The 12487-nt window shown below is 47.7% G+C and overlaps 5 protein-coding genes across 5 annotated transcripts; 2 read left to right on the forward strand and 3 right to left on the reverse strand.

Annotated features, from left to right (window-relative positions):
* Positions 1 to 390: 390 nt before the first annotated feature.
* On the reverse strand, positions 391 to 2698 carry HD556DRAFT_1448923 (uncharacterized protein; the record flags this gene model as incomplete). The annotated part of the gene is made up of 3 exons (XM_041307509.1): positions 391 to 624; positions 2006 to 2495; positions 2589 to 2698. The coding sequence occupies 3 exons, from the start codon at positions 2696 to 2698 to the stop codon at positions 391 to 393; spliced, it is 834 nt and encodes a 277-aa protein (XP_041154632.1).
* A 2077-nt stretch (positions 2699 to 4775) lies between these two features.
* Positions 4776 to 5716, forward strand: HD556DRAFT_1247093 (P-loop containing nucleoside triphosphate hydrolase protein; the record flags this gene model as incomplete). Its single annotated transcript, XM_041298666.1, has 6 exons — positions 4776 to 4816; positions 4862 to 4913; positions 4967 to 5051; positions 5114 to 5278; positions 5360 to 5594; positions 5647 to 5716. 6 exons carry the CDS (start codon positions 4776 to 4778, stop codon positions 5714 to 5716), a joined length of 648 nt encoding a protein of 215 aa, XP_041154633.1.
* Positions 5717 to 6733: 1017 nt separating this feature from the next.
* On the reverse strand, positions 6734 to 7512 carry HD556DRAFT_1247106 (uncharacterized protein; the record flags this gene model as incomplete). The annotated part of the gene is made up of 2 exons (XM_041298667.1): positions 6734 to 7325; positions 7403 to 7512. The coding sequence occupies 2 exons, from the start codon at positions 7510 to 7512 to the stop codon at positions 6734 to 6736; spliced, it is 702 nt and encodes a 233-aa protein (XP_041154634.1).
* Positions 7513 to 9079: 1567 nt separating this feature from the next.
* On the forward strand, positions 9080 to 11179 carry HD556DRAFT_1277630 (major facilitator superfamily domain-containing protein). The gene is made up of 7 exons (XM_041299253.1): positions 9080 to 9327; positions 9381 to 9446; positions 9508 to 9668; positions 9718 to 9852; positions 9906 to 10062; positions 10112 to 10610; positions 10665 to 11179. The coding sequence occupies exons 1-7, from the start codon at positions 9154 to 9156 to the stop codon at positions 10916 to 10918; spliced, it is 1446 nt and encodes a 481-aa protein (XP_041154635.1). The 5' UTR covers positions 9080 to 9153; the 3' UTR covers positions 10919 to 11179.
* A 482-nt stretch (positions 11180 to 11661) lies between these two features.
* Positions 11662 to 12438, reverse strand: HD556DRAFT_1448926 (Isoprenylcysteine carboxyl methyltransferase family-domain-containing protein; the record flags this gene model as incomplete). Its single annotated transcript, XM_041307510.1, has 2 exons — positions 11662 to 12219; positions 12277 to 12438. 2 exons carry the CDS (start codon positions 12436 to 12438, stop codon positions 11662 to 11664), a joined length of 720 nt encoding a protein of 239 aa, XP_041154636.1.
* Between the last annotated feature and the right edge of the window lie 49 nt (positions 12439 to 12487).

The raw sequence follows: 12487 nt of genomic DNA on the forward strand, positions 1-12487 counted from the left end.
AGTAAGATCACATTGGGGGCAACTTCCACGTGACAGGTTCTACATTATTCAGGAAACTGCAAGTCAAATATTGAATAGCATACACTCCGGGTTGACTGAGACTGATGCTGTTAGATTTCAGAATTGGCATCCACGAGGTGAGGTTGTTGAACGTTTGAACGTTGAATGGTCGTCATTGCACTGCAGAAGGCGTAGATGGGTGAATCGCATGAGATGATGGTTTCGTCGTCTGAAGTTTGGATTGCTAATTGCCGATTTGGTGTTTTTGATGGGAAGAAGTACTTTATTCTAATTTTTTAATGACACGATAGGCTCAAGTACTCATTAATAATTTCTCACGACCAATGAAAAAACGCACTTTTAGTTTTCAGACACCTCTCCTCCAAATGCTTAACATCCATTCCATCCCCCAGCCTCAGTAATCAGCGGAGGGCAGGCTTTGGGGTCGATGCGGAGATAGATATGGAGATGAGGAACCTGGAGGGGATCCATCTTGCTTGTTTGCGTGCTTCGGGGCTTATAGATGAGTGCCCTGGCTTGTGTTCTACGCGTGGAATTGACTGACGGGTCGGGCTGGTGTTCGTGAGCTGTTGATCGGTTGTTCTTGCGCAATGGCGGCCGCGCCTGCGCGTAGACAGTCAATATTATGGACCAGAGTGGGTGGGTTGGATAAGGTTGCTTCGTCATCAGCGTGCCGCAGACATTTCATGATTGATTTGGTGGCACTAGCGGCGAGTTACGTTGTTATCATCGTCCGGTGTTCATTCTATTCACAGATACGTTCTCCCCCTGTCACGGCGCAGAATGGTGGGGGAATCCTGTGCTTACGGGCGCATGTGCCAATGGTCGCTGCAGTACAAACCTTCGACACCTTGTGTCCGCTGGAATGGGCATGGACTGGGAGGGAAACCAAGGCCAAACCTTTGTAACAGGAGGCCACGGCTCTACCTATCGAGGACCGACTGCCACAATACAGCCTAGGACGTGAGCGCGTGAGCCAGGACTGCTACTACGCCAGGACCCTTGGCACTCCCCCGGTTTCCTCCCTCTACAAATCTTTGCTTCTGACTCCCTGACTTGACTAGACGGGTGCTTGCATTGTGCGGGGACCATCTACAGCCGGCATTAACGTGGGCGTTGTAGTCCTCGTGTGTGCCATCCTCAAACTTGTCGAGACTCGGTGCACTGTTCTGGGCGCGGCATCTCCCTGACCAGTGAGACTTGGAACTGAAACTGGTCGTCGTGGAATTATACGTAGCATTCTGCCCTCGTGTCGTCGTCGATCTCTCCTTCAGTTGTGTTCCCCAGAAATGTGCAGTTGCGCTGCTGTAGTTTGGCGAATTGGCAGCCACCCATAATCAAGAAGGAATGATCATGTCCCTTCTATATGGTCTGGGGAAACAGGGTCATCGAGTCGTGGTGCCCTGTGAGCCATCCTAGGGGTTAGTGTATGAGGCAAGAATAGAACGTAGAGTACGGATAGCTGAAAATGTTTGCCTTTAAGTCCGAACGGTGTCTGGGTTGATTTGATATAATCGAGGGTATTACCATCTGGCACCCTCCGGTCTAGTGTCCTGGTGCTTGCACCCTGATGTAAGGCTGTTAGTAGTGGGTTCGAAGGGAAATGTGAACGAGTCGTTGTAGGTATACATATGGCGTGTATATAGATAACACCAAGACAAGTATGGCGTTTGAGATGGGGACTTTTTCTGAGGCGTTCGGTCGTGCTTGGAGTGGGGAAATTGCTCTATGCGATTCTGCTATCAATAGGAGTGTACGTGTGTATACATACGTTTTCGAATGGATTGCTATAGGCCAGAATGAGCATAGGAGCATTGGTGGCTGCCCAGACTCTGCCTATGCGCCACTACGATGTACATCATACAATCGACTTCATAGAATACCGATCCCCGCAGTGTTACAAGTACAAAAAGCAAACAGATCCGTGCAAAACACTTAGTATCATATGTAATCAATAAACCCCAGGAACAAGCCGGTATCTCACTTTCTTTGCCCAATTCTCCCATTCTTCTCCCAGAGCAAGCTGCAACATCTTGTCCTCCACTGCAGGTCGGCTGAGGGAAATCCAAGTGGCTAATGTGACAGATCCGAAAAAGACAATCATTGCTAACACGTTGATGAAAGGCACTTGTAATATCCCAGACTGCCTCATCCACGACCCTTGGCTTCCGTACATGATGGCAATCCCAGTAGCTTGGAGAAGGAGACCAGTGTAGCTTGGGTGGTGGACCACCGAGTACGGCCCACTTGTCACAAGTCGGTGCCCTTTTCTGACGCTGAGGTGGAAGCTCCAAAACTTTCCTAACGTCGATATACAATAAAGCCTCAATGCGCCGCCAATCGCGATGGCAACACTGCCAGCAAGGAAAGCAGGGGTGATTGGTGTAGGGTGAAGAATGCGCAAAAGCTGCACGGCTCTAGCGGCATAGATACCTTCTGGAATATGCGAGGGATCTATATGTATGGCTAGGATGCTAACGACCGGAGGTCAGGAGAAACCTACCCCCACTAAATCCATACAGCGAAGTTTCAAATACCATCCCATGAAGGATTCGATTCATTCGAACGACGAGGGCACCACCTTCTCTCCAGATGACGGGGGCGGAGAAGGAGTAATTGACGAAATATGGATGCCAATAGCAGAAGCTAGTATGAAGGGAATCTTCAATAGACTCATAGTGTGTCGTTGTACTTGACCCTGGAGGTGTTGATAGGAACTGATCAAGTCGAAGGAATTTTGATAAGGTAATGTCGATTCTCGTTTACTTGCACACGATGCTTACTCTTATCTGATGCAGGACGATAAATCTTCTATTAGACAAAAATATCTTCGGGTCTCGCTATCGCTTCCGGAATGAAACGGGTGATTGGCTCAAGATTGGTTACTATATCAAACCTAGATAAAATGTCAGTCAAGGTGTCCGTGTTGCTTTGTGAGGTACTCACCGGGCGAAGTCAGTGGCGTTCCGAGTGTAACCTTTTCTGAGTTGCACAATAGGCGAGCCTAGTTGGTGGATAGGAGATGTCCGTACATGTGCCCCGAAGTAACTCCACCAGTGTTACACTTTTCTTATCGCTTTGCATAATAATACTAAACGCACCGAAGGAAAGTTTGACAGACCCATCGTTATGCGGTTCGGACAGGAGTACTGCCGCCTGGGGGTTTCGTCGCATTTAGGACCTGTGGAATTCTGTGTTCTGAGATATCTAACATCGCAGGCTCAAAAAATATGCACCTCATTGACTCTCGGAAGCGGATGCATTAATGAGTCGAAAAATGGTTAGCGCATCAAAGGTGATCCTGTAACGCCGATTGCGCCGATTGAAAGCCCCGCTCAACGCTCATGTATCCAGCGGATGACAGCGCAGTGAGATCATATTTAGGACACAAGACCACGTGCCTTCAGGCTCTACATGATTAAGCAAACACCAAGTCGACACAGCTTGAAGTCAAACGGCCCCGGGGCCATTGAATGAAATACACTCAGAGCTGACTAGACGGATCCTGTTAATTAGAACCGGCATCCGTCAGGTGATATACGATAGGTGAATGCGCTGGCTTGTGTTCCACGCGTGGGATTGACTGATAGGTACAGCTGGCGTTCGTGAGCTGTAGACAATTGCCCGGTGTAGCCAGTGAGGCTTTGGAAATCGATTTTGTTAATTTGGGGTTGGTCATCGGCCTGCGAATATGATCACAATTGACTTGGTGGCACTGGCGAGTTATGTTATTGTTATTGTTATCGCAATAGCTTGACGTTCGTTTGCGTTTATGGAGGCATCGTTTTCGGCGCTGATTCTATTCACAGGTACGTCCTCCGAGTTCCCCTCTATCATGACGCAGAATGGTGGGGGAATTCTGCTCACGGGCGCACGTGAGGGCATGTACCAGCGGTCGCCGCAGTACAAATTGTGGTTCGATATCTTGTGTCCGCGCTAGCCTGACACTTCTGCAGACTCCAGCTCTCACATTTATCCTCCACCTTACGCCCTGACGCAATTGCATCGTATGAGAATCATCTACAGCTGCCATTAACGTGAGCGTGGTAGTCCTTGCCAAGTTGCGTGTGCCATCCTCGAACTTGCCAGTGCACTGTCCTGGGAATGACAGGTTTATTAAGTTAAAAAGAACGCTAGGAAAGAAGTCACATCTGAGTGAATATCAGGCCTTCTTCAGCATGCACGACAAATTGCAATGGGCTCCGAGTTGGTTACCTGCTTTCAAAATTCAAGTAGTAACCTATTCCTAATTCCATACCCCAGGACCCACTGACAAGTGCGTTCTGAGTCTTGAATTAATCTTCAGCCCTGAAAGAATTGAAACAATCAGCTCGTGTACTATTTGAATAACCTACCCTTGTTGATGAATTGATGTTGCCTCGGTGATGATCAGCCCGGCACCCCCGCATGCGACGTAGTATTCCAGGTTGATGACATTTGGAACATTGGTAGGTACAAAACGAGAGAGTGATCAGGGGATATCCATCGATGATTGGAAGTAGATGCTCGGAAGAGTCCAGCAGAACCAGTTGCTAAGTGGTCTCCCGTAATAGGCCAGCCAGATAGAAGGAAGACAGTTGTTCCTTCTAGATATCGACGATGATTGAAAGTAGACCTGGTACCCGGTAACCAGTGTAGGGTTTGCAACTGCAGCTGCTACTAGCTATAACTAATACATGCTAGTAGCAATTTGTGTTTTGTGGTGAAAATATTTGCTGAGTCAACATGCGCCGCTTCTCCCACCACCATCCATCATGTATCACCTCTTAAAAGGCTTCCATGAGTACTTGACGAGGTAATGCTTCATATTGCCTCCTTCACCTGCATCTGAAGATGACAGGAAAGAAGAGTTCTCAGTGATTATCATCGGCCTTGATGGTGCTGGCAAAACCGTGCGTCTCGCACCTCACCGTCGAGTTCGAGTTCTAAAAGAGTCTGAGATTAGACACTTCTGGAGAAAATAAAGACTCTATATAATGAGACTCCTGGGCTTGACCCGTCCAAGATTGGCCCGACTGTGGGGCAAAATAGTACACGTTTCTCAGAACTCAGTTTCAATTTCGGCGCTCATCAATGTGAATTTGACATGCAGCTGGCAAAATATCTCTCCCATCCAGTATCATCAACTTCTTCGACCTCGGAGGACAACGCGGTATTCGATCAATCTGGCACAGATACTATGACGACTGTCACGCCGTAGCGTACGTTATCGATGCGCAAGACCGAGAGAGGCTCAGTGAGGGCTGGGAAGTCTTCGGTATGTATGCACCCTTCACCACTCCTTCAACCATCATAAACGACGAGCCCAAGACAAACCACTCACTCACAACTCCCACAGACACAGTTCTCTCCTCCCCTCAAACGCTTAACATCCCCCTCTTACTCCTCGCAAACAAACAAGATTCCCCTTCAAGCCTCAGCGTTTCAGAGATAAGGCAGGATTATGAAGATTGGGATCAGAGGAGGAGGGAGAGCGCGAGGAGGAGGTTTGGCGAGGACGAGGATGCGGAAATGGAGAGGAAACGGGAGAGGATTGCTAGTTTGGATGTTTTGGGAGCTTCAGGGCTTGATGGGTGAGTGAGTTTTACGCATGTGTGGGGTTGGCTGACCGGGTTGGCCTTCCAGAGCTGGCGTTCGCGAGGCCGTGGATTGGTTGTTCTTACGTGTGCAGAATAGTAGACGGTATGTGAGCTAGATTGGGTGGTTTGGGGTTATATTTCTGACTTGGTGTTTTTGTGCAGTGACTTGGGGGATCGATAGTGAGGCTTTGAGGATCAGTTTATGTTGGCGGTGTCATCTGCCTGTGTACTTGTATGTACGGGGCTACCTGTTGACCGTCTTATTGAGTGCGAGCTTTTCATGATGATTGATGTGGTGCACTACTGGATTATTGGTTGTTCACTTGATTCACAGGTACATCCTCCCTCTCACCTCGGTTCTGACCCAGAATGATGGGCGATGTTTCGTGCTTGTGGGAGTACTTTTTACTTGCGCGATGGTCACCGCAGTAAAACACTCTGACCCGTTGCTAACCTGGTGTGCGCACTTGCCCATCCCTATCCAAACTCTAGCGTTCAAAGGTCCATGTTTCACCTTTCTACTCTACAACTTTTCCGAGGTTCCTCTCGTTTACGAACCGCGACATCCTCGTTATGAGTTTGCTGAATAGTTGTGCGTCTTTCACCGATTGTCGACCTCTGCGCAAACTTTTTTTTGATTCGTTCATGATCTGTTGGGGCGTGGCCTCATGTTAGACAAGCCTCACCACATCCACATGCATTGACTCGCCATTCCGCTGTGTGGTGCTCTGGGAGTGCTATTTTGTCACGTTTGACAACCCTCGATCTTCGAATTGACGATTCAAAATTATCACATCGGAGTTCTGTGGAGTGTAGTACGCCTAGAAGTGGGTATTTCAGGCGACTCAGCTGGAAAAAAAAAGATCGCGCTAACGTGTTTGAATCTTTCATGACATAGCTTCTGAGACTTTCAGGGTGTAAGTAAGGTATTTTTCTCCTATACTGTCTGATCCGACAATATAATAGATCTGTACATGGGCAATATTGTCTGCTAAAGTGGTTAGCATCCTTGCCACGCACGCGGATCCTTTTTATGGTTTATATAACACGTGTACAATGGACCCAGGAGATCATAAAACACCAAACCCGTACAACAAAGAAACAACCGGGCGGAACGCTAAGTATGTATGTGATCAATAAACCCCAGGGAGCAATCTGTACCTCACCCTCTTCGCCCAATTCTCCCAGTCTTTTCCCAGTGCACGCTGGAGCATCTTGTCCTCCACTAGAGGTCGAGTGATGCACATCCAAGCACATAATGTAAGTCCGAAGAGGAGGATTACTACTAGCACGTTTACTAAAGGCACTTGTAAAATCCCAGACTGCCTCAACCACGATCCTTGCTCTCCATACATGGCAAGGAGCCCAATATATTGGAGAAGGAAACCAGCATAGCTTGGGTGGCGAACGATAGAGTATGGCCCACTCGTCACAAGTCTGTGTTCTCGTCTGACGCTGAGCGGCCAGCTCCAATACTTCCCCAACGTCGACATACAAGAAAACCTCAATACGCCGCCAATCGTGATAGCAAGACTTCCGGCAAGGAAAGCGGGGCTGATTGGCGTGGGGTGAAGAGCGCGCAAAAACTGCAGGCCTCTGGCACCATAGATGCCCTCTGGAATTTGCGAGGGATCCATACGTGTGACGAGGATGTTGGCCACTTCAACAGACGATGCTGCCCATGTGCAGATCTGTTTATCGCCCACCGATCCATTTAAACAACGACTGATATATCGAAGCCACACACTTTTTTTATATCATTACCCCAAAGACCTTCAAACCGTAGGATGACGACTTCGAACTTGGGGGGTTCCACCCTCTCTTCGACTGAAGGCGGTGGAGAAAACGAACTGAACGAAATATGGATGCCAATGGCCGGAGCTATGATGAAGGGAATCTTTAACAGACTCATACCGCTGGAGTGCCTTTGGAACGTGCGTTGAGTCGCCTTTTTAAATACCTGATGCTTACTAGGCTAATACCTACATTGGGCGTACTGCATGCGATAACACATCTCCAGCGAGGAATTTCAATTATGATCACGCTGTAGTGATCTTTTATCCGCAGAAAGCCAGGATCCGGCTTCCCTTGAGCTGGATATGCTCCTGGGGACGTGTCCTCTGAAGGGTGGTCCAGTAATTCATGCTTATGCTAGCAACCGTGCCATACATTTGCACAGATGGGGTTAACGCAGAAGATTGGCTTTGCCCCGCCATGGTTGTATATAGTACGTATATGGGCAGCACTACGCCCTTGGAAAAACGATGACCATGATAGGCCATTTCATCCGCACAATGACAGCTAAACCATGGGAATCTCGGCCCCGTGCGTCAGGAGCGCAGCTGGCTAATACAAATATTGCGCAAGTTGCCGTGTCATATATAGCGGTGCATAGTGCTTACCAACCCTCGAATGGCGGTACTCTAAAAGTGAGATTATTCTCGCGAGGGCCAGTCCTTATCAGGAGAGGAGTCCACTACTATCATGTACAGACAAAAACGAAGTCTGTCAGGTTTTGAAACAGAGAGACTTCGAAAATCTTCCAAAGTGTTGCGACGACGGCCTGGCTATCATGAGTTGGTTAAGGAAGTGACATGTAAGTACCAAGCTCAGTACTAATTTAGTGCACGTGGAGCTCGTGCTCAAACGTGTCTAGCTAAAAACTTCTGCCGACTCTACCCAACGGTTTCAGCGCAGGATCCCATATTACTAGGCTAATACTATCATAGGGCTCGAACGTTCAGCATTGACAACTTTCACTGGCATTTGCTCCGTTGCATGTGTCAATTTGGCCAGACCGCGACTGTAAATCGAAACTCCGCAATACCGAAATGCGGCACAAAAACACCAATGCCACGCTGTACCCGTAGTGCCCGTCTCCGTCAAAAAATTTGTGGGTTTTTTTTTTGCCTTATTGAGTGGTTCGTGGTTACGTCGAATCGTTGTATGTTTTTTCACTCCTTTGTCTCTATGTAATGTCTCACTTGTTTGTGTACGGGCAGAGTCGGGGGGTTACTACCGCCGCCGTTAGAGTGTCCGAGCGCAAGGAGAAGGGGCAGATGAGTGACGTCGGCCCTGTATCAATGTTTCATTCCAATATATTCGATTAGAGAACGACTTACAGTATAAAACCTAGAGCGAAGCCAAACGGGCGTCTCAGTTCTGTTCCCAGTCTAGACTGAGACTGCTTATCTGTTAGTTCTTATCCGCGTCGTAACTAGAGTTTGGTCGTGTTAAACCGCGTCAAGCTGTTCAGGATGGCTGGACTCGTAGCACTATGCTGAGTCTGGGATCTAGCATAAGTGTTTAGTGAATGATCTCTTCTCGCATTTGTATTCGAGCAAGATGGTACTCGTTGGTTGACTCGGACATGTTGGCGACCAGAATTGATTTTCTGCTGATCTGCACCCGATACTTACTTGACAAATTGACTTAGTATTTACAAACATATCGCAACGATTGATGACGTGAAGCCTATAAATACAGATGAGGTCGGTATCAAATCGAAGATATCTGCCTCACTACAACGTTACGGAGCCCTTTCACTACTAGGATGGATATTCACAATTCTCATGAAATCATAACAAACGAGACAACACCTCTGATACCTGCAAAGGGCTCGAAAAAACCTAGAACGCCCCTTCCAAAACTTCAGATAGCCATACTTATAACGCTGCAACTTGCGGAACCCATCGCTTCGACATCGATATTCCCGTACATCAATCAGGTATGGTTTGGTAATCCTTTTCTTCGACCTTTGATACTGATTTGCTCTCTTAGCTGATCAGAGAACTTGATATCACTAGGGGTGACGAAGCGGCTGTAGGATATTACGCTGGAATCATTGTGGGTGCCAGGATTACGTCTTGCGAAATTGGTTCGCTCATTAAATGGATGTGATTGGCAGTACTCTCTGTTTTTCGTCGGACAGGCACTGACAGTGCTGAAGTGGGCTCGGCTGTCTGACCGCATTGGGCGCAAGCCAGTATTAGTAATCGGACTATCGGGAACTTGCATTTCGATGTTGTGTTTCGGCCTTTCGACGACCTTCTTTGGCCTTGTCGCTAGGTACGTCTTTAGCTGAAGAAAATATGCATCGCTAACACAGTTTCTCTAGCCGCTGCTTGTGTGGTATTCTGAATGGCAATGTTGTAGTAATGAAGACTATGGTGGGAGAATTGACGGATTCCACAAATATGGCTCAGGGATTCGCCTTGATCCCGATCGTCTGGTGCATTGGAGGCTTTATTGGGTAAGTGGCGTCGTTGACGATGGAAATGGCAAATAATGAGATCGGCATGCCAGTCCTTTAATGGGAGGAACATTCGCGCGACCGCAAGATCATTGGCCAGTATTATTCTCCGGTTCGTTCTGGAGAAATTACCCCTACTTTCTGCCTTGTGCAGTGGCAGCCTGTCTGCCCGTCCTGACCCTCATCATGATGTCAATCTTCTTAGAAGAAGTAAGTTTTACATACCTGCCATATCGCACACATCACTCACGATCGGTAGACATTATCGACAAAGCGTCGGCCGAAGTCCACTTCAACTACAGTCAGCGTTTCAAGTAGCCCCGACGGAGAAGCACTCGTCACAAACTCGATGGCCAACATGCCCTTGCGATCCCTCCTTACGCGTTCGGTTGTTATCCCAATTGCAAACTACGCCATGCTCTCCTTCCTTGACATGTCTTTTATGGTTCTTCTGCCGTTGTTCCTTTCGACACCTGCTTACCTTGGCGGTCTTGGATTTGACCCTGCTACTATCGGCTCGTGGATGGCGTTGTTTGGGATCATAAATGGTGTTATTCAGGCATTATTCTTTGCCAAAATCGTCGATTGGATTGGTCCAAAGCGTTTATTCTGTGTCTCAGCGTGGTGCTACCCACTGCTCGTGGCTATGTTTCCGATATTATCGTGGATTTTACGTGCAAGAGGGGAAGTCGATCATGTAATCACATTTGCCTTGCTTTGCTTTATAGGTATAGAAGTCGCATGGGATATGGGATATGGTGCGTGTTGCAATAAAACCGTCTAGTCATCGCAAACAACTCACTTTGTTGCAGGGGTCATTTTTATGTTTATCACAGCCTCTGCTCCTACAAACAATGTCCTCGGTACTATCAATGGCCTCGGCCATACCTCTGCGGCGGTAGCTCGTGCTGTTGGTCCCGCCCTGGCGACTTCGCTTTTTGCTGCATCGAAGAAATACAACCTTTTAGGAGGAAACGCAGTTTATGTTATCTTAATTATGTTGGCAAGTGGAATGGGATGGCTGGCATGCCAGTTGCCGGATGAAGTACGAGACAAGGATGAGTGACAGGTGATTCACAAGAGGAATATATATTAGAATGTATTGTCGTAGGATTCGTGCTCATCACTCTACAGGTATTTGTTGATGAGTTATAGGATATCAAGGTAGGCAGACGTCTGAGCATATATGTTAACATTTGATGTTTGGATCTTATTTCAAGCAGTTAGATCTATATTATAGAAGTTCGCTGTGACACTTTAGAAATGGAAGCGACTCAGCGGCAGTGATGGATGGGTCTGGCTCCCAAGCAAAACCGTAGACCAAAACGACCATCAGTTCGGTCTGATGATGGTCCGGTTCCGGTTCAACAAGGGCGGCGGCCTGAACCAAGAACTGAACAAAAAAGACAGAAAGTGAAAGAACTGTTGACGACGTGGTACTGGGAACATTTCATGATCGTTTCAACGACTCAAATACCCATGGAAACCGACCTACTTTTGTCCACAATTTGTATGGGCAGACAAAGCGTATCGTGCACTGAGTAGTGTATCGCGCAATTATTAAAGTTCGTCATAGGAATCTGCCGCTTCAGAGTGACGCTCATGAATGTAATGATTTCACAGACATGTTTCACCGGATGGTTCCTGTGTTCGACCTACATCATACAATCAACTTTATAGAACACTGACCCCCGCGTAGTGTGGTAAAAGCACAAGAAGCAAACAGATATGGGCAGAGCACCTTGTATCATATGTAATCAAAAAATAAGCCGGTATTTCACTTTGAAGAGCCCCTAGTGTTATATCTAATCAATAAACCCCAGGAATAAGCCGGTATTTCACTTTCTTTGCCCAATTCTCCCATTCTGCTCCTAGAGCACGTTGCAACATCTGGTCCTCCTCTGCAGGTCGGCGAATGGAAACCCAAGCGGCTAATGTGAGAAATGCGGAAAAGCTAGTCATTGCTAACACTTTCATGAAAGGAACTTGTAATATCCCAGACTGCCTCATCCACGATCCTCGACTTCCATACATGGCGGCGATCCCGATGCTTTGGAGAACCCAACCAGTGTAGCTCGGGTGGCGCACCACTGAGTACGGCCCGCTTGTCACGAGTTTGTGCTCTTTCCTGACGCTGAGATGGAAGCTCCAAAGCTTTCCTAACGTCGCCATACAATAAAGCCTCAATGCGCCACCAACCACGATGGCAATACTGCCGGCAAGGAAAGCAGGGGTGATTGGTGTAGGGTGAAGATTGCGTAAAAACCGCACAGCTCTAGCGCCATAAATGTCTTCTGGAATATGCGAGGGTATATGTATAGCCAGGATGTTGGCCACTTCAGCACACGATGCTGCCCATGCGCTGATCTGATATATTGTCCACAGATTAATAAAGACAACGACCGGAGGTCAAGAGCAACCTACCCGCAGTAACTTCATACCGCGAAGTTTCATAAACCATTCAAAGAAGGATTCGGACGACGAGGTCACCTTCTCTTTAGATGACGGTGGTGCAGAAGGATCAGTCGTCGAAATATGGATGCCAATGGCCGAAACTAGGATGCAGGGGATCTTGAATAGACTCATGGTGCGCCACTGTACTTGACCTGGAAGTGTTAATAGGAACTGATCAAGT

The sequence above is a fragment of the Suillus plorans genome, assembly GCF_016647745.1.
Source record: "Suillus plorans strain S12 chromosome Unknown HD556scaffold_81, whole genome shotgun sequence".
Lineage (NCBI taxonomy): Eukaryota > Fungi > Basidiomycota > Agaricomycetes > Boletales > Suillaceae > Suillus > Suillus plorans.

Bases quoted from the DNA above. Each gene is read 5' to 3' on its own strand.
- HD556DRAFT_1277630 (XM_041299253.1), top strand. From the start codon at position 9,154: ATGGATATTCACAATTCTCATGAAATCATAACAAACGAGACAACACCT. The intron at 9,328-9,380 runs GTATGGTTTGGT...TTGCTCTCTTAG, and splicing joins TATTCCCGTACATCAATCAG to CTGATCAGAGAACTTGATAT. The intron at 9,853-9,905 runs GTAAGTGGCGTC...TCGGCATGCCAG, and splicing joins TGCATTGGAGGCTTTATTGG to TCCTTTAATGGGAGGAACAT.